This window comes from Uloborus diversus, chromosome 1 (genome assembly GCF_026930045.1).
Source record: "Uloborus diversus isolate 005 chromosome 1, Udiv.v.3.1, whole genome shotgun sequence".
Classification (NCBI taxonomy): domain Eukaryota; kingdom Metazoa; phylum Arthropoda; class Arachnida; order Araneae; family Uloboridae; genus Uloborus; species Uloborus diversus.
The window spans coordinates 83596659-83618933 of record NC_072731.1 but is presented as its reverse complement, the minus strand read 5'-3'; the positions used below and the strand labels follow the sequence as shown (position 1 = coordinate 83618933).

Sequence of the window (22275 nt, the reverse complement as noted above, 5' to 3'; positions counted from 1 at the left end):
CATTAAATCGGGGTTATACTGTACTTTAAATCAGATATGGTATTGTTTTTAACCTATTAAGTAAATTTATGTCATGATGGCATTTCCATAGTTATAGTATTATGAATTTTGAAAGGTAAGAGGGGAAGGGCAAAATAATTTCTGTATGAGAAAAAGGAGGCACAAGTATAAAAAATTTGGAAACCACTACTTTAGCTGCATTTTATGTATTTAAATGCTTGCCATTATGCTATGTAATTGAAACATTTTCTTGTTGTATATAAAAATGATTTTTTTGTTTTTAATCATTTTTAGATCAGTCTGTTCTTGATTCATCTGACATTTGGTTTATCAATTTTTACTCTCCTCAGTGCTCACACTGCCATCATTTAGCTCCTGCAGTGAGTAATTTTCGTTCTTCAGCGGCCTTTGATTCTATTCAGTTTAGATCATTGCTTAAAAATTGCTAAGTTATTTAATTTAATTTTAATTTTAACTGTTTTTTATATCAGCAATCATTAGAGATGTACCGAGTACTCGGTAACTACTCGGTACTCGGCCTACTCGGCCAATTTGCCGAGTACTCGGTACTCGGCCAAATTTTGATCAGATACTCGGCCAATACCGAGTAGTTGCAAAAAATTGAATATTGTCCAAGACAGATATTAAAATTTATAAAAAAACGCAATCACATATAATATTCTGCAATCATTTACAATTTAAATTTAAATTTTGAGAATAATGAAGTTTGTAATGCTTCAAGGGAATAAATCTTTATTTTAATGTCCCCAAAGTTAATAAAACTTATTTATTAAAAATTGTGCAAAAAAGTAAGTATAGAAAATATGGAATTTTTATATTAAAAATGTATTTTTGCTAGAAACAAAAATTAGTTATAAGAAATATAAAAATACCTTTGCTTAAAAAATGAAAGGAAATAAAACAACGTTAAAAACGCAGTGCAGACACGTGTTTTGGCATTACAAGTAATTCTTTTTTCAATGCACAAAATGTGAGCTTGTTTAAAGGCATCCGACAAAAATCGGATTCTTTTGTCGAATGTCTTTAGTCTTTAGCTAACATTTTATGCACTGAAAAAGACGTTCCTTGTAACGCAGAAACACGTGTCTGCAGCGTTCCTGCACATTTGTTTTATTTGCTTTTAAAAATTATTTATTTTTGGCGGACAAGAACTATAATAGATTGGTACAATTTGTTTTAATTCCAACTTGATTAATCATACCTTTTATATTTATTTCTAATTTAAAAAATAATTTTTTGTAAAATTTTTGTCAAATATATATATATATATATATATATATATATATATATATAAACAATTTTTTTTAAATAATGCATGATTAAATTTCAGCAGGAATTTAGTTTTAAAAACTATTATATGGACATGGAGGTCTATACAACTATTCCAATAAGTTCAAAATTCATCACATGTGTATCGGTGGTTCTTCTTAAAACATAATTGGTACTTGGTAACTCGGCCGAGAGTAAGGCCTCGGTACTCGGCCGAGTAATGAAAGGCCGAGTAACTACCGGCCAAAGTGCTACTACGTCTCTAGCAATCATATTTGTAACTCTTGTTCATGGAATTTTACTTTTATTTTATTGTTGTGCTTCGGGGCCGTCCACAAACAAGGTCATACTTTCAGGTGGTGGGTGGTTTGTGAAAGTGTGATAGTTTGTAACTAGGGAAGGAGAGGAGATAACACAAGAAGGTGACATCATACCTTTGTAAAATGAAAATATATGTTTATGAGAAATAGCGTAATGTGACTATAGCAGGGGATGAGGTAAAGTAATGCTTCTCCTAGGGTTGTCCTATTTTGTCCACCCTGGAAAAAACCACCCCAAACAAAATATCATTTTTATCCACTTATTCTGTAAACTGAAAGTTCTCAGTTAAACATTCAAAGTTTGAAAACAAAAAGTAAGTATAGACATTTGTCCCATTCAAGTAATATTTTAATATAAAAATATCATACATAAATATGTACATAAAAGATTGATTGCAAAATATTTTAAAGTAAAAATGAAAAAGGTAGATCAGTTGAAGTTTATTTAAGTCTGTTGCAAATGAATATTAATAAACTACAATTCATGTAATAATAACACTTATAAAATCAACACATCAATAGTAAATTTTAAGATGTTTATCTGTAATATGAGTGGTTTATTGCCCATAATAAATGCATTCATAAAATTATAAAGAGAAATAAAAAGTCTTAAAAGGGTGGAGTTTCAAAATATTAAAAATCACGTGAAAAAAAAAGAAAAACTTATATGATATTAACTAAGAAAACCATGCTACCATGAAATGTAATATGTTCTTGTTCTATAAAAACAAATGTGCACCAGCAACAGGCTTTGGGCCTAGCTAGGCTGTTCGTTGTCAATTTATCATTCCCCTAAGAAGATTAATCTCCCTTTTTAAAAGCTACCTACCCCCTTGCTCATTGTAGCTTCTTCCGATAAGCTGTTCCAAGTGCTCACAACCCTACTAAAGTAGTATTTTTTTCTAATTTGTATGTATTAACCTATCCAATAAAAACATGCACTGTGCATATATATTTAAATTTGGAATGGCATCAATAAATACTAAAAAAAAAAAAACAGTAAAAGTGTTTTTAGTTAAACTTAATGCATAATGTAGAATAAGAAAAAATAATTTTTATAGCAATGTGTAAAAGACATATATTGTGAAATTTTAATATAATATTCATTGTGCATTGATTGAAAAAATTTAATAATCGCCAATTTCTTCAGTATGCTGCTTGTCTTCAGTAGTTAGCGTTCATAAGCAATTACCAATTTTGATGCAGTTTGTAGTCCAAGCCTGTTTTTAAGTTTGCTTTTTATCATGCCAATTTTTGTAGTCCAGTACAGTCTAATGAGGTTATGCAATGAAAAAGAAGACATACAAAATTGGAAATGTTTTCTAAATCACTGATCTCTTCAGTGATTCCCTACCATTCTACTGGTGATTGATTATGATTGCCTCAGAAAAATAGGAGTGAGTAGAATGAGTATACATTTGGTCACTGGAAACGGAGATGATTTAATGGAAAATATAACAAATATCAACAAAAGATTTTAGCAATGACATTCAGCCAATTTCTTGCTATTTCTTCTTGGTCACTAGTAAGTCTTTCACCCATGTATTTCTGATGCAATGTGAGCTGGGGTGATGCAGTCATTGAATCTTTTCTGTAGAAACTTGTTTTGAATTTTAAGTTCATCAACTTTTAAAAGTGTCAAAAATGCATTAGTTAAGTCTGCAATAATTGAGAAATTTCTTTGTAGTACATCCAATGAAATACTGATGGGTTTCAAAAGAGTAATTAGATGTCTCACTTCTTTTTTAACCCAATATTATTAATTATGTTCTTTATGTATACTGTATCTATTTCATCCTCATGTTCATCGATAATTTTCAAGAAAATATCTTTGCTTTGTATGTATGTCTCTAAGCATTGAATGTGACTATTCCATTGAGGTCTTCAATTTCTATTACTGTAATGCATAATAATGTAATCACACTCAATAGCTTATTCACTTCATTAAATTCTTTTACTTTTGAGTAAATTATTATCTAAAATTAGCTACACCAATGTGTAATAATTTTTTTTTTTTTGGATTTATTAAATTTCTAAAGTATACAGTCATTCTATTTTAATTAAATGATTAATTGAGAGCAGAAAATATATTAGAATAATTACTAAATTTATTACATAACGGTCAATTTATGTATAAAACACATGGAAAATCAGTTGATTTTCATTTCTTCCATTTTATCCATTTCTTCCAATTTTGTCCAATTTCTTCCGACGTCCCGGACTCTTTACAAATATGTATACGAAATAGCAACCCTAGGTTTCTAGGAGAGCGCTGCACCCCTTTTGAGTTAACGTTTGATGCCCCATTGAAATATTAACAAAACTTCATCACAAAAGCACTTTTTTTTTCAAAAGGTTTCCACAAGTCTGGCCTTTAAATGTAACTCCATTGTTTCACTTGTCCACTAGAATTTGATTTGAACATAAATCTGTTTTTAGAAAAACTTTTAAAACTAAACTTTTAAAATCTTTTCTTTAAAAAAAATACTATAGAAGGATACTTGGGATTTTTGGGATTTGTATGCATACCAAAAAGGTAAAGAAAGCACCTTTTCTATTATAAATTTCTATCAAATAGTGCTCTTATCATTGAATTAAAATGCCCTTCTGTATAAAAGCACCCTGCCTCTTTTTTGTTCTGGGGGAAACACTATCAAGTTTGACGCATTATGACAAAGCGGAGGAGGGGGATCAAAAAAGTTGAAAAAAAAGCATGACATTATTTATGGAGTACCTTCGTGATATTTTGCAAATACTTGAAAAAAATTCTTTTTCTCTTTGGATCCGTCCAAAAATGATTTCAGGTTTAGAGGTAGCTGTGGAGGAGTGTCCTTGAAATTATGAGTTTGTGACTAGGGGGAGTGAGGGTGTAAAAAGAGTAGGATACAACGCATTTGTTGTTAAAAAAGAATATTTTTATCAAAAATAGCATGACGAAGGGGGGGGGAGGGGGTACAATGAAGTCTAACACTTTGACAAAGCAAGAAAGGGGATTCCAAACCAATGAAAAACAAGAAGTTCTGTCTAGAACTAGATGAGCCTACTTTCCCGTATACCCATACTACTTTCTAGTACCTGATCAATATTCTCAAAAATAGCTAAAATCGCAAATTTTTTTCAAACATATTTTTAAAATACTTTAAGCTGATTTCTAGGAATAAAATATTCCCCACTCATCTAAAAAAAAATTATGCGTAAAAAAAAAAAAAAAAAGCAGCAACTTTTAAACAAAGCAGCTAATACACTTTTTTCCATTAAAAAAAAAATCTTTAACAGCTTTCAAAACGAGAAAATAATAATTAAAATTAATCATCTCATTAAAATAAATACATCATATAAAAAAAAAAATCATTTCTTTTCCCCTGTTGCCAAAAAACATTTTTTTAAATGAATTAATGCACTTACCAAAAAAAAAAAAACAATAAAATGTCAACTTAAAGAAATAATTTTCTTTGTCAAAAAAAAAAAAAAAAAAAAAAAATCGTCTGCGCATATCTTTATGTAGAGACATAAATGACTTCGAGTTTATTCGCGAAAAACTGAGTACCTAAATTGAAACTTTAGCGTAAAAATAAAAACAAGTCATATCAACAATAATTATTTCACAGTTAAAACCATAGCTGCGGAGTCGGAGTCAATCTCATTTTGAGATAAAGGAGTCGGAGTCGAATATTTAAGAATCGGAGTCAGTCATTTGTCCACCGCGTATAAGTTTTTGCCAAAACTACGAAGTCAGAGTCAAAGTTGGGGAGTCGGAGTCCGATTAATTGTCGGGCACAGGAGTCGGAGTCAAGTGCCCCTAAATTCTCGGAGTCGAAGTCTGGAGTTTGGCGTCAAGAGTTATTTCCAACAAAATTTGTTTGAAGTAAATCCGCCTTCAAGTACGGAATCTACATTGACTTTCAGTTTCCCAGTAGGCACTATTGTTAAGGGATTTGAACTGTTCAAAATTGAACGGAAAATTGTTCAAATCAAAAAGATAGTTTATACACAAGTTTTTCATCAAAATCTTTTTCCTACAAATCTTGTTTGAAGCAAATTCGCCTCACAGTTCGGAATTGCCTTGAATTTCCCCGTAGGCGCTAATGTTAAGTTTTTTTGAACTGTTCAAAATTGAACAAAAAATAGTTCAAATCAAAAAGTGAAATATGGGAATGAGGTGTCCTCGCCAAGATCGTTCGAACAAAAAAAAGTTTGTTAGAATCGGACTATTCATTCAAAAGTTATTAGGGGGGGACAGACAGACAGACCGACAGACAGACCGACAGACAGACAGACCGACAGACAGACAGACCGACAGACATTTTTCCCCATCTCAATACCCTACTTTCCAATTTTTAATTTTTCAATATTTATTTAATTATTTTATTTATTTTTGACTTTTTTTTGTTTTTCACGATATTTTTAAGATGCATTAAGCCTTCTTTCATGCTTTTTTCTTCTTTTTCTGACTTTTACTGGGAAAGTAGGCTAAAAAAGTGACATCATTTATGGACAGCCCCTTTGGGCAAATACTATTTGTTTCATTACTATTTTGAGTTTCTAAAATTAAAGAAGATGTGCTTTTTGTAACACTAAAACATCAAAAAATTTGACAAACGTTTTATACCATCTATGATTCTAAATATGATTTACGTATGAAGAATGCAAAACTCTGCTCAATAAATAAATATATGATTATTGAAATGATATAAATCAAATATGTAATATAAAAATTGTGTATCTAAGTTCAGTATGAGTTTCATGTTTTTAATTGAAAGTTTTTTCCTTTTTAATTTTATATGTAATTTCTTTACATGGTTTACTTTTTACTTAACAATATTTTTATTTCTTAGTGGAGAGAATTAGCTCGGGAATTAAAAGGTGTGATTCGAATTGGTGCTGTTAATTGTGAAGAAGATTGGGGTCTGTGTCGTGCACGGAACATTTACTCCTACCCATCTTTAATGTTTTATCCCAATGTAAGTTAATGATTTCTAATGATGATGTGGTTAATGTATGATGAAAACAATGTGATCAAAATTGAGTCATTAATAATGCTGTGATAATGCAAATTATGAAGAGGTCAGAACAGCTAAAAAAAGTGTGAGTCACATAAAGTTATAAAAACCTAGAATGGTTTTCCCTGCCACTCTTCTTACAGTTGTATTTTGTGTAAAATAGTTGTGGTAATTTAAGCTAAACTGACAAAAACTTTTGTCAGATGTCTTTTCATCCATAAGCTTATTTCTTTTACATTGAAAAAAGGTGTTCTTCGTAATGCCAAAATACGTGTTTGCAGTAATCTGCAATTTGTGCTTTTTGACGTTGTTATTTCTGATTTTACTCTTTTAGGTGTTAGAATTTGTAAACTTCTGAATATGTAGGATAGAAACTGGTTTTTATAGACAAAATATGTAAAACTTTGTGTTTCAGAAGTTAAGATGGTCAGCTAAATAAATGTTTAAAGCCTACAAAATTATTATCCATAAATTCAAACAAAATCGTTATTATGTGCTGCAATTTTTTTAAAATTATTTTTTAAAATCTTGTTTTAAATGTGATCTGTATTTTTTTTCTAATATTCAGGATGAAAAGTATCATGGTTCTAAAGAAACAGAAGCTATGATAGAATATGTTTTGCAGAAACTACCAAATCATGTTATCAAGTTAACATCATCCAATTTTCTTAAAAAGACCACAGCTACAGAAAATTCAAAGAAGCCATGGTTAATATTTGTTTGCAAAGGCTTCGGTATGTATGTTAAAACTCATATTTCTGTTCATTTTTACTGTGTATAGTTTTACGACTCCGACTCCGTAAATTTTGGAGCTTTCGACTCCTTTACCCTACAAATAGTCCAAATCCAGCTCCATCAAGCACTGACAGAGTTGCGTACTTTGGAGGAATTGACCAACTCCTAATCTTGAAATTTTAAACCATCAACTCCCGACTCCAGCTCTTTTCTTTACCCTAAAATTAGTCTGACTCTTACTCCACAGTCCTGCTTACAACCATTTTAATATCAAAAGGATTGCTTTTATGATTTCAAAATAAAATCATTAATTATGATTTTGAAAAATAAATTAAGTTAATGATGGTCAGTGGTGCGACCAGACCAGAATTTTTCATGGAGTTTGGGATAGTTAGATCACAAGGTTCTTTTTATGTAGCCTTTTTGTACATTAACCTACTACAATGAGTCAACCGTACTATATAGGTAGATCAACTGGTTCAGTTATTGTAATGTTTTGTACTTTTTCCTTTTAATGTCCTTAAAATGCTTAAATATGGTTCATGTATCACTCACCAGAGACAGTAGAGCCACATTCCCCTCCAAAAAAGAAACATCTAAGTTTAACGCACTACTACTTTTTATCCCCTTTCTAGTGGGGCTGCTTATAGCCTAGTAAATTTATGGTTTTTTGCACCCCCTAATTTATAATTAAGAAATATTTTTAGAATTAATTCCTCATAGCATGTAGAATAAATCTTAAAACATCAATCCTAAGTTTATATGTGAGCTTCCTAAGGCTGGGCGATATACCGGTGTACCGTAATATATTGATATATATTTATTACTGCGGTAACAATATTCAGATTTCAATCTGTCTGATATATCCTCTGACCAGACTTACCTAAGAACTAATTGAAATAATGACGTCAAAATACATATTTATTCATAATTCTTTGTGCTTAACGAGTGGATCATATCTGCCAACTCTTTCAAATTTTCCAGAAATTTTACGGATTCTCATTTCTTTTTCCGTTATGATTACGAGCAAAAATTTCGAGTATTTTCATGCTTTGCTGAACAAAAAAATTGTATCTCGCCAATTGTGGCGCTACAAGCATTTTCTAGAATGCTACTCGGCGCCGAGTTGAATTCTTGAAACCAGGGTTGCCGTAAGAGAATTCACTTGTTGCACTTAGAAATACAGATAGAATCCAAGAGACGGAATTTGTTCGATTGAATGAATAATTCCACACATCTGAGAACTTCGGACATTGTAGGTTAGTTACGGACATCGAGAAGTGAAGACGTTTGCATGTCTTTCGATTTCGACGATTACGCGTTTGCTATCAAGGAAATACCGATTGCGTTTTCTTTCGAAATGGTAGCGGAACTAGAGGAGTTATGTCTTTTTCCTTCAAGGATCCAATAGTTTATTTTATATGACTTATCAAACATAGGTTGCAGAATTATAGTAGCATATATTAAGATTTCCGGTTTTTTGGAAAACTTCGATTTTCGCAGAAAATCGAAAATGAACTTGCATTAGAACTTGTATGGTTTTTGCAAATTATGTAAAGGAAAAACAAATTTAATGTGCAGATGATTTAAATATGGGTGTTACCCCCCCTCAGCCTCAAAATTATATAGGGCACGCCCTTTCCCTTTAAAAATGCGATTCACTAATCTGTTTCATAAAGACTTGAAATTTTTCAAACACCATTTGTAAAAATTTTAACAATTTGTTCAGTGCTGTGACCTCCCTCACCACGTGAGCGGGGAAGTGTCGCTGTAAGGAATATTATTACAAAAAATTACTGGAATACTACTTATGTATATCAAGATGATTGAGAGCTTTTATCAATTGCAGACCTTGACATGCATAGATATAGGTCCAAGTCCCCCCCCCCCAAAACAAAGATGACCCCCACAATTTTAATGAATTCTCCTTCTCCCTGAAAATTAACATGACCTCTCATAAAAGAGAGTAAAATTCGTTTAAAATAACTTCATTAAAATTTTCAATGATAAAGTCTGTCTCAGTACCCCACCCCCCCCCACACCCGCCCACCCATGCATGGGCATCCCTAATTTAGCTATTATTATGAGAATAAATTACGGAAATATTTAATAATCAAGATTTCCGATGACTTTTATAGCTAGGGGTGCCAATTCTTTCCAAGTGCGTTTCCCCCCTCTATTTTACCAAGCTCCCCTAAAAAAAACAGGATCCTCTGTTAAAGACAGTAAAATCCCTTTAAAATAACATGTCTGATAATTTCAGTTTCATAGTCTGCCTCATCCCCCCCCTTCCCCATGGGCATATCCCTCCTTTAGCAATCATTATTGGGATAAACTACTTTAACATTTACCTTTCAAAATGACTTTTCTCTATTGCAGAACTCAACATACAAATAAATATAGTAAGGGAAGTCCATTTTCTCAAGTGCGAAAGCACCCTTTTATTTTATCAAGCCCCCTTTTCTTCCGAGAATTGGGACTCAGAAATAAAGACTTAAATTCTTTCTCTAAAGTAATTTCTCCAAAAGTTTCTGTGACATAATCGTCCTCATGTCCCCCCCCCCTGCACACACATGAGCACCCTTGCTGTAGCTATTATTATATGAATAAATTGCTGAAATATTTATTCACCAAGATGGCCTATTAGCCCAGTAAATTTAGGCCAAAATTAGGGTTGATGCACCACAAATTTATAATTAACTGAATTTTTCAGGATTAGTTCCTGAACATGTGTAGAACAAATTCTGAAAAATCCCCTAAGTTCCCATGTGAGCTTCTATCCAAAATGTTGGATCAAAGATAGCCGCCCAGTACTTTTGGTTTTCCTCATAACTCGGTCAAAAATGAAAATTTTCTAGTTCTGAAAAATACTGTAGCCCTTAGAAGTAACATTGTTTCGTTACATAGCTTAAAATAACCAATAAATTTTTTCTAACATTTGTTTTTGCACCAAAATCTGAAATTTCTGTGTTCTATGTAACTTGCAGCAGAACGCATTTGCTACTAAAATAAATAATTTTTAACATTTTTTGGGGTATTTTTAAAAAAATACTTCCCCTCATATATTAGTCAATAGTTGTTATTTTACAGTTGTAAAAGTGATATGTATGTTTGAATTGGTGCTTGTGCTTTACTGACATTTCTTCATAAAAAGCTATAAACATATATGATCTGCAAATTGGGTTTTTTGTCTGAAATGCAAAATTTTTGGTGTGAAAATTCAATGCTGATCTGTTTAATACTTTGAAACTACCATAAATAGTAATGTGGCTCCAAATTCCTTTTATAATATTAAGTGAATTCAAAAGAAAAAAAAACACTCACAGTAACGATAGACATTCGTCAAAAATCGTTCCAAACTTTTTTAATAAAAAGATCATTATTATCTCAGAATGTTTTTTTTTTGTGCATTTTAGGTAGCAAATATTTACTTGAAAATGATTTTTTTTTAAAAATTATATTTCCGTATAATTATGTGACAGTGGAAAAAATGTTGGTGAAACATCACTTGTGGCAACTTAAGCCACAGGAAAAGGGATAATCCCTACGCAGGGGATTTGAAGGGCATCTTCCCTATCCGAAGGGGAATTCCAATCAGATGAAACGGACACTGCGTGTAGTTAAGAAGCGTATGTGTTGGCTCGGATCAAATAAGGATCCGAGTGGAATTATGGAAACTAAACCCAACATTGGTAAATAGTTGTATATATGTGTTAGTAGTATTGTTTGTTGTGGTATATAATAGTAGTGTTGTGATTGTGAATAAAATGGAAAAAATAAACTTGGTTGAAGTTATTGGACTTGTAAGAAAACACGCAACAAGTCGTAACATAAGTGTTGCGACAAAATTATGGTGACCCGGATGTGATTATATAAGTAATTTTGGACATAAAAGGACAAAACTTAGCATTGGATTCCCACAAATTCGAGTTGGATACACGAATAGGCTGAGATTGAGGTAGGCTCATTTTTTCCCAATTTAAATTGCTAATATTGTTTAAATTTATCATGGATCTTGCTAGATTAAAAGAGCTCCGTAAAGGGCTAAGAATTTCCTTAACAAAACATTTGACAAAAATAGAGACCACATTAGAAATAGAAATCAATTCGGATGATTATTCGAAGGAAGATAAGATTGATGAGCTTTTGAACCTAAAATCTCAGCTCTTAGAAAAATTAAAAGCTGTAATTACTCGTGATGAAGAAATACAATCAAAAATTGAAATTGAGGATATGCTAGCAGATATAGAGACGAGTGAAGAATATAAAGATAAAGTAAACGAAATGAAATCTAAAATTGAAAAGCACTTGGACATTTTATGTGATAGACCACGAGCGGGAGTGGGAATTCAGATGAATAGGAGGATTGAACAGGTAACTGTTGATGCGGAGGAAAATGTTCAAACGGCGGCTGCGGCACTTAATAATGTGTCGTTCAGAAGTGAAACCAGAAACGTAGTTAAACTTCCGAAATTAAATATCCGAACATTTTATGGAGATTGTAGTTATTTCCTAGATTTTTGGAATTCTTTTGAAGTCGCGGTTCATAATAACCACGCATTGTCAAAGGTGGAAAAATTTACGTATCTTAAATCGTATTTGGGAGGTGTTGCGCGTAGTGCGGTATCAGGTTTTTCTCTGACAGATCAAAACTACGATGAATCAATAAACTTGTTAAAGGAACGGTTTGGGCGCTCAGACATAATAATGTCATCTCATATGCATAAGCTTTTGCTTGTAGATTCAGTTAAATCATGTGCTAATGTAATAGGGTTGCGAAAAATGTATGATGCAATAGAAGTGCAAATAAGATCACTAAAATCGTTAGGCGTTGCTACAGGAACGTACGGGAATTTATTATGTCCAGTAATTCTGCAGAAATTGCCAGAAGAATTAAATTTAAGTTACAATAGGAATCGCAAAACAAACGAATTATTTGACATTATGGGTTTAGGGGACTTTATAAGAATGGAAGTAGAATGTAGGGAAACTGCACTAATATTAGCTAATCCAAAAAATGCCAATATGAAGGAATATTCATCACAGAACAAAATTAACGACACAGGCTCTCCGAATAAGACATTTTATTCGAATTCGAAACGAAATGAATATTCTACCCATAAATCTACTGCTGAAGTTTTAGCTACTCATGTTAATGATAATCAGCCTTGGCCTCGGAAATTCGAACATGATACCAGGGGTAGTTTCAATCAGAGACGGAACTTTAATTCATCATCGTTTAATGGGTACTTGTGTAGTCAGAAATGTATATTCTGCCTTCAAAATCATATGAATCATGATTGCGCATTGGGTGTTAGTGAGAAGAAAAAGGCATTAATGACTAAGGGTCTATGTTTTATCTGTTTTCAAAATCACTTGAGAAGATTCTGCGATCGTAAATTTCTGAAGTGTAAGCACTGTAATTCCTTTTACCATAACTCTCTCATATGCGAGAAGCAGAATGGAATAATAGATAGATCACCCCAGTCAACTGGAGAAGTACCGCCGCATCAAGAGGGACAGGGGGAAAACCACATTGCCTCAATGGTATCATTCTCGTCTAGTAAAAACGAAATAAAAAAGACTAGCAATTCGATCTTGTTGCAGACCTTTTCGGCTATGGTTAAAACAGAACCAGGAACTAATAGTCATTTATTACGATGTATGGCGGACTCGGGTGCTAATATGTCTTTCATCTTGAGTGAAGTTACGAGGGCATTGGGTTTAAAGGCGGTAAATAAAGAATCGTTAAGTATTCACACATTTGGAAATGAAAACTCGAAAACGCGCAGTTATGATATTGTGGAAGTAACTTTGAGAAACGCGAAGGATAATAATCGGAAAATAAAAATCAGAGCAGTAGTGATTGATTGCATTACATTAGCACATATTAAAATTCCTTCTCAATGGGCAAAGAACACCGCTTTGACAAAAGGCATTGAGTTAGCAGATATTAGTAGTTATCCAAATGACAAAATTCATGTTTTGATCGGTTCGGATTACATCGCTGAAATTTTGGGGGAAAGGAACATAAGAATTAGTAGGAGGTTGATTGCGGTTGATAGCATTTTTGGATTTTTGCTTCAGGGAAAAGATGAGGAATCAAATCGTCAGATATCAATGGTGAATCATTTATTTGCGAAAAATGAGGAGTTGGATAGTGATAGAATTGAAAAATTATGGTCAATGGAAGCAATTGGGATAAATATGGAAAAGGAGGCAAGTCTGTCGGATAAAGACGTTTTAGAATCATTTGAGCGAAACACGACTTATACAAACAAAAGATATGAAACTCGGCTGTTATGGAAAGGGAACTGTACACAATTAAGCAGTAATTTTGAAATTGCTAAACGTCGTTTGTTTAGTTTAGGAAACACATTAAGAAAAAATAAGGAACTGTGTTCCAGGTACAATGAAATTATTGAAGAACACATAAGGGACGGTATCGTTGAACGCGTAGCAAAGAACTTAGATCAAAGAACAAGCACAGGATATTTTCTTCCGCATCACTCAGTAGTACGCGAACAGAAGGATACTTCGAAGGTTAGGATAGTATTTGACGCTTCGTCTAAACGCAAGGGAGAATTATCGTTGAATGATTGTCTAGAAAGCGGGCCGGATTTAAATACCGATTTGCTTAGTATTATATTAAGATTTAGATTACACAAGATAGCATTTTGTGCGGACATTCAGCGCGCATTTTTAGAGATAGGAATAGCTGAGGAAGATAGGGAGTTCTTAAAGTTTTTATGGGTAAAGAAAAATGGTCCTATCCTCGATCTCAGCCCTAGTAATATCGAGGTTCTGAAATATGCAAGAGTAACCTTTGGCGTAAAGTGCAGTTAATTTTTGTTGGCAGGAATTTTGCGGCTGCACTTGCGTAAATATGAAGAAGAGTACCCACGCGCGTGTGAGATGCTCCGCAATCTTTACGTAGACGATCTCATCAACGGATCTTCAGACCCAGAGGATGCTTTGAAATTAAGTAAAGATATGATATTTATACTAAGCCAAGCTAGCATGAACTTACGAAGATGGGTTTCCAATTTGTCAATTCTCAATGAAGCGTGGAAAAACGACCACATAGACTTTCGAAATACTTCCGAAGAACGAGGAGTACCTCTTAAAATTCTGGGTCTAATATGGGACAACATAGAAGATAATTTGAAATTGAAATTAGACATCCATCAGTTTGAGAAATTTAAAGACACTAAACGGATAACAAAACGAGTCATTTTAGCAGCATGTGGTATGCTTTTTGATCCTATAGGCATGTTGAATCCGTTTACAGTACGAATAAAGCTGTTATTGCAAGCGATATGGGAAAGTGGTATATCATGGGATGAAAGCGTTCCTTTTGAAATAAAGTGTACATTTATGGAATGGCTAAGTGAAGTAGACGAAATAGAAAACATAAAAATTCCCAGGTTATATTTCACTGATTTTGAGTGGGGAGCATCAGAAGTTCATATATTTTCAGACGCAAGCCCAAAGTGCTATGGATGCGTGGCTTACTTTCGAATGAAACACGGGGATGGATATTTAACAAAATTTATGATAGCGAAATCTCGAGTAGCCCCATTAAAAGGGTTGACTCTCCCACGATTGGAATTAATGGGTGCATTAATTTCTTCAAGGTTGGGATCTTACTTGCAAGATACGTTCCACAAGCTAGAGAAACAGAAGATTTTCTTTTGGACTGATTCGCAGATATGTCTCCATTGGATCAAGGGAAATGCTGATGAGTGAAGCAGTTTGTTAGAAACCGTGTAAAGGAGATTCAAACGAAAACAAATCCATCGAATTTGTTTTTTTGCAACGGAAAAGATAATCCATCTGACAAACTTACGAGAGGAATCAGAGTTCAAGCCTTAGTCAATGATAAAGTGTGGTTCTATGGACCGGCTTGGCTCAGTGAGCTGGACATGTCATGTAACATGGAAAGTTCTAATGTTGACATTGATGTTCATTGTGCTGAAGAGAGGAAGCGAAGCGTTGTAACCTTACAAACGAACATTGAATCCTCTCAACCTTTGCTGAATCTGGAAAATTACAGTGACTTAAATAAAGTATTAAGAATAACAAGTTACGTCATGAGATTCATCAAAAACTGTAGAGCTACTAACGAAATGAAAACGGGAAGTATTACGGCCAACGAAATGACAGACGCAGAAAGGTATTGGATTCGAACTGTTCAGCAAAGTGAATTTGAGAAAGAATATTCTCAGCTAAAGAATAAAGAACCGATTAGTCCTAGTTCCAAGCTATATAGTTTTAATCCGATTTTGACGTCAGATGATTTAATCGCTGTCAGAGGTAGACTTCAGAACTCGGACATTGATTTTCAGTCAAGACATCCCATAATTATTCTCAACAAAACCAAATTTACGGAACTTTTGATATTTAATGAGCACAAAAACTTGTTTCACTCTGGTGTTTCAGATACGCTCACACAGATAAGAGAGCGATTCTGGATTTTACGTGGAAGGCAAGCTGTGAAATCAACCTTGAATAAATGCATGAAGTGTAAACGGTTTAAAGTCAAACCAGGTAACCAGGTAACAGCTCCATTGCCACTTAATCGAACAATTGCCTCAAATGCCTTCGAAATCGTGGGAATAGATTTCGCGGGACCACTGTATACAAAGGACCATGATAAAAATTACATTGCCTTATTCACGTGCGCTGTTACGCGAGCAATACACCTAGAAGTAGTGTCTAGCTTAAGCACGGAACATTTTCTACTCGCATTCAGGCGGTTCATATCCCGAAGATGTGTATGTAGAATTGTGAACTCGGACAATGCACTAACTTTCAAGAGTGCAGAAATAGAACTGAAAAAACTGTATTCGAACATTACTGATCCTATGGTGCAAAATTATTTTGGAAAAAAGGGAATCGCATGCCAATATATAGTTGAACGGACTGCATGGTGGGGAGGATACTGGGAGAGAATGGTTCGTATCACTAAGATCACGTTGAGAAAAATTTTGGGAAGAGCGTTGGTTTTATTCGAGGAATTGCAAACTATTTTAGCAGAAATCGAATCTATAATTAATTCGAGACCATTAACATATGTTTATAACGAACCTCATGAACCATTCCCTCTCACTCCTGCTAACTTCTTAACTGGAAGAAGATTGACTGCATTGCCAGATTGGTCCGGCAATGCAAAATTTGAATTAGTTAAAGGTAAAAAGGAGCTAATCAAAAGATTTCTATATAGAGAAAAAATACTAAATAACTTTTGGAAAAGATTTCAAACGGAATATCTTCTTCAGTTAAGGGGTGCAAATGTTTGTAAACCAATAAATGTTAAAACTGAATTTAATATTGATGATGTAGTGTTAATAGGGGAAGAGAAAACACCCAGGCAGTTATAGAAGCTTGGAAGAGTCATTGAAGTTCACAAGGGGCGTGACAAGAAGGTAAGATCAGTGACTTTAAAAACATCTTCTGGGATAATCAGACGCCCAATTCAACTGTTGTATAATTTGGAAATCGAAGCCAATGAATGAATACATTGTGAGTAACTGGTTGTATGGTTGTGTTAAATTTAATATTGTTGTTGTTTAGTAAATAATAGTTTAATGTTAAATAGTTAGTGTTGTATTTTCAAAATGGTAATATATATTAAGTGATTTAATTTGTGAAATTTGTGTTCAAGGTTTTGAAATTTTAAATACGTCATGTATTGGTTAATGGCTGGATTACTCATTTCGGGGCGGGAGGATGTGACAACTTAAGCCACAGGAAAAGGGATAATCCCTACGCAGGGGATTTGAAGGACATCTTCCCTATCCGAAGGGGAATTCCAATCAGATGAAACGGACACTGCGTGTAGTTAGGACGCGTATGTGTTGGCTCGGATCAAATAAGGATCCGAGTGGAATTATGGAAACTAAACCCAACATTGGTAAATAGTTATATATATGTGTTAGTAGTATTGTTTGTTGTGGTATATAATAGTAGTGTTGTGATTGTGAATAAAATGGAAAAAATAAACTTGGTTGAAGTTATTGGACTTGTAAGAAAACACGCAACAAGTCATAACATAAGTGTTGCGACATCACTGCCTTCAACTTTAGGAAATTCTTTTGGGGAAGTTAAACTTTAGAAGAAAAAATGGGTTATTATTAAGAAATGAGCGTTCAGTTCACTCTTCCAGTTTTTGACCAGAATGCTGCTGTTTTCAAATCAAACGATAATTTACGAGATATCTCAAATATGAATTAGCCCTTCAACTACCCTTGCTTTTTGTTTGGGTTTCTCTTAGAAAGGATAAAAACACAAGCGTGGCAGCTGTCATTGAATCATTAGAGCCTTTTGTTGAACCACCCACCACCAATCTCTTAGTCCATTAAAGATGAAGGATTTCTTACACAGCATTGGCATGGGACGAGTCAGAAGTATAATAAAAAGACATATGCCTCAAATACTTCAGGTGTCTTCAGAAAAAACTTTTTATATGAAGCAGTGGTTTTAAATGTGTACTCTTATGCGTTACCAACTAACATTGGAAAGAAAGAAATTAATTTCGAATAAAAAAAAAACGGCTTCAAAAAGCAAAGAGGAATTAGAAAGTAAAAAATAATTGGTCTTACTTACATACGATTTCTTACCCAAACGTATAAATAAAATTCATTTTACAATTCCAGTACAAAAACCAACTAAACACCCAATTATAAAATAAACACTGATTTTAATTACTATATGATAAATTATTTTAATACCTAACCAATTATATACAATCTTTTAATTTTTAATAACAGTTTGAAGTCGGGGCCTCCTATAAATTACTACCTAATGTAACTGAATAGGTTTAGTTTTAAAGACTTTCTCGGTTTGTTAAATTAGTGTTTAACTCAGATTTTGGTGGGCTGTCAGTTACGTTTATTAGAGGCCTCTACTTCAAATGGTTATTAAAAATTAAGAGATCGTATATTATTGGTTAGGTATTAAAATGATTAATCGTATAGAAATTAAAAAATAGCAAATCTTTTTAAATGCATTGTACTGCTTTTCCCTTTGAGCTTGGATAGTTTCCCCTGTCATGTAATTGATGTGCACGTTGTAGTTGAAAGAGAAGAAATTTGATTCGTTGCGGCATATGTAAGTAATGGTGAATGCATAGCTTTGCAATATACTACAGGGGTCGATCCAGGTTTTATTTTTTGGGTCCCCATTTTGTGAAAAGGCAAAATATTTTTGAAATTTCGTTATTTTTGTGAAAAAGCAAAATATTTTTGTGAATTTTCTTTATTTTTGTAAAAAAGACCTTCTCGTGATTTTTTTCTTGGAAAAGATTACATTAAAGCATTTTTAGCTGTCGTATCGTTATAGAAAAGCCTTAGACAGATTTCAGGGGTGATTGCAAGTTCTTGAAGAATACCTGAAAGCTGTCAAGAGAAAATGCGCTGGGGGAGGGGGGAAGTAAGACCCTTAACATTTTATTCGTAATTTGACACATACATTACATTTATTGCTTTTTACAAATATACATATGCAAGGCACACTTTCTTAAGGTGAAAGTCTCACAACAGATTTCCTGTTTGCCCCTCTCAAATACTTTAAGAGCAATGAAAATTGCACATGCTGCTGAACGTAATGATAACTCCTAATAAATACAAAATGAACAGACTCAAAGATATCACATATTTCTTAACACAGAAGTGAAATACTCATTAAAGATTCCATGCATGTGTTTGAAAAACTTAAAAGTAATTAAAACCCAAAATAATACTGCACCAGCATTCAGCGTTTAATTTTTTGACTTTTGACGTTCTTGCAGAGTAGGTATTTTGTTTAAAACTTTGCAATTTAATGATGTTAATAAATATATAAGAAATTTTATTTGTTTGCCTCTTAACAAGGTACAGTAAACATCAAAAATGCGAAAAATTCGTTTACCATGGCGGATGTAAGGAAATCAAGATCTTCAAAAGAAATAAAAATATAAAAACAGCATGTAAAATAATTTTATTTTAAGTAAAGTTATTTTAGAATTGGATTTTGAAACTCAACACAAATTAATACTAAATATATATTGCGTAATCAAAGTAAAATTTAGGATTTTCCTGAAAACAAGCTACCAATCACAAGTGTCCCTCTCCCGTCCCCCCTCTGACGCTCTGAAGCAAAAACACCCCACGCAGCAAGCAAAAAGATAAGATGGGGGAAGGTGGAAGAGGCTCCCGCGTAGATGCGTACACATTTGCGGTTAAAAAATATTGTGAAAAGGCTGCCTTCTTATAAATTTTTGTGAAGGGGCTGCTTTTACGACGCGGAATTTTGTGAATGGGGCCGCTTTTGCGATGGGGAATTTTGTGAATGGGGCCGCTTCTGCGATGCGGAATTTTGTGAATGGGGCCGCTTTTGCCATGCGGAATTTTGTGAAGGGGCCGCAAAGCGGCCCCAATTTGGCGCTGGATCGACCCCTGTACTAATATTGAAAAAGGAAAGATTTCAGCTGTTACTGATAAAGTACACCATTATTGTGACTATTAGACATTAACATGATCTGAATTTCAGTGAATGAAATTATTAGACATTTTCATTTTACATGCATGCCATGATCGATAAGGTCACTTTCAAAAAATCATAAAACATTTTCTGAGAAAAGACACAGGATGCCATGTATATCCACTTGTTAAGCATTAAAAGAGGTTCATATGAGCCAATTTTTAGATTTAAAAAAAAAATGTGGTTTTTGAATCACTTCAAAAATCGTTACTTTTTGAAAATTTTGAAAATTTCAAATTTTATTTCCAATGCTGTATGCGTCTAAGGATTATAAAAAATTATTTTCAAATAAAAAAGGAACCGACTTCAAAAGACGAAGAGGAACTAAAATGTAAAAAATATTTGGTCATACTTACATATGATTTCACACCCAAACCTATAAATCAAATTTATTTTGTAACTCCAGTACAAAAATCAACTTAACCCTTCAAGCGGCCGTGACGTAAAATTCCTTCACCCAGCGATGTATTGAAGAGCGGCCGTGTCGAAAAATTTGGCCTTGAATATTCCGCTTCGAGAACGGCTGCAGTGTAAAATTCTATGGAAGAATATTCATGGCGAATTTTTTCGACACGGCCGCTCTTCGATACATCGCTGGGTGAAAGAATTTTACGTCACGGCCGCTTGAAGGGTTAACTAAACACCCAATTATGAGATAAACAGATTTTAATTACTATCCATGAATTATTTTAATAACCATTTGAAGTTGGGGCCTCCTATAAACTACTACCTAATGTAACTGAGTAGGTTCAGTTTTAAAGACTTTCGCATTTTGTTAAGTTTGTGTTTAACTCAGGATTAGGTGGATTGTCAGTTACGTTTGGTAGTAGTTCATAGAAGGCCTGACTTCAAATGGTCATTAAAAATTAAGAGATCGTATATAACTACTAAGTATTAAAATAATTCATTGTATAGTAATTAAAATCAATGTTTATTTTATAATTAGGGGTTTAGTTTAGTTGATTTTTGTACTGGAATTGTAAAATAAATTTGATTTATACGTTTGGGTAAGAAATCGTATATTTATGACCAATTATTTTTTACTTTTTAGTTCCTCTTTGTTTTTACTTTTTTCTATATCTAATATATAGAAGAAAGTATTGGATTCGTACAAATTTTCAAATTTCGAATTTTGGCGGATTCGAACGTTTTGAGGTGTGCCGAGTCCATTTCGACTATTTTTGGAAAATGTCTGTTTCTCTATGTGTGTGTATGTGTGTGTGTGTGTCCGTGTCTGTGTGTGACCAGTTTTTTGTGGCCGCTCTACAGCAAAAACTACCGCATGAAATCAAACAAAATTTGGTACGCATATGTGCCCCTATGTAAACTTGTGCCCATTGGTTTTTGGCGCGAATTCCTCCAAGGGGGGTGGAGCAATGGGACGTTTTTTGAGTTACGTGTGCTTGCTTGCTATTCCTCGGGAAGTAACTGGCGGAATCAAACAAAATTTAGTCCATATGTTGCCATTAACAGGAACAGGTGCTGATTCAATTTTGGTGTCAATAACTCAAACAGGGGTTGAGCTATAGAACGTTTTCTGTCGTCAATTGTGACTGTTGTATCTCAGGAAATAATGAATGGAATGAAAGAAAAATTTATCGACAAGTAGCGCTTAGGGGGTATAAGAGCTGATTTTATTTTGGTGTCAACAGCTAAAAAGAGGGTAGCGCAATGTCCCGTTCTTTTTTTCCATTGTGAGTGCCCTATCTCAAGAAGTAATGTTACATTCTGGTTGAAATTTGGAATATATGTGAATCCATATGTAAACAGGCTTTAGTTCAATTTTGACGCCAATCGCTCCAAAAGGTGTTAATTTTTTTTTTTTTTTTTTGCGAATAAAAATAGCTTTATCAATGCAACAATAAGAAAGATAAATCGTAATAGATTGTCGTCTGCGTATTTCTCGTGATTTTAATTGTATGGGAACGATCGGAAATATTATTTCAATGATTTAAAATTTTTAACTGTTGCCATCTTATGGTTGTTAACAAATAAAGTATTTTTAATTAATTCAAGCAAGGCTTTTAAAATAACTTTCAATTTTTGCTCTTTGCTTTGCTTTTGCAATAATTCAGACATTGGGATGGTCGTCAAGTTTTTGCATGTGTAATTTTGTTTTTGTTGGGAATATTGCTTCCTCGTCAAGCATGGGGAGGGATCAGAAAAAAAAAGAAAAATATAGAAGAAAGTTTGGCGATGGCCACAACATACTAGTTTGAAGTCGGTTCTATTTTTATTTGAAAATAATTTATTTTTATGCTTTTTAGTGGTGTAAATATAAAATAAGTACGTTGGGTAGAGTATGTGGTGCTCTCCTTACATACATCTCGATTGAGAAAGCGTCTAGCACAAGAGTCTGAAAACAGCTTAGATGAGCAAGATAGAGAAAGAAATAATAAATGTAAAAT

The 22275-nt window shown here is 33.4% G+C and overlaps 1 protein-coding gene across 1 annotated transcript in view; it reads left to right on the top strand.

Moving 5' to 3' along the window:
- Positions 1–22275, top strand: part of LOC129230726 (dnaJ homolog subfamily C member 10-like) — a 116118-nt gene that overhangs the window by 18174 nt on the left and 75669 nt on the right. Inside the window, exons 4-6 of the mRNA XM_054865149.1 lie at positions 295–380; positions 6446–6571; positions 7179–7344. Coding sequence (XP_054721124.1) covers positions 295–380; positions 6446–6571; positions 7179–7344 — 378 coding nt within the window. The remainder of the gene's footprint in view (positions 1–294; positions 381–6445; positions 6572–7178; positions 7345–22275) is intronic.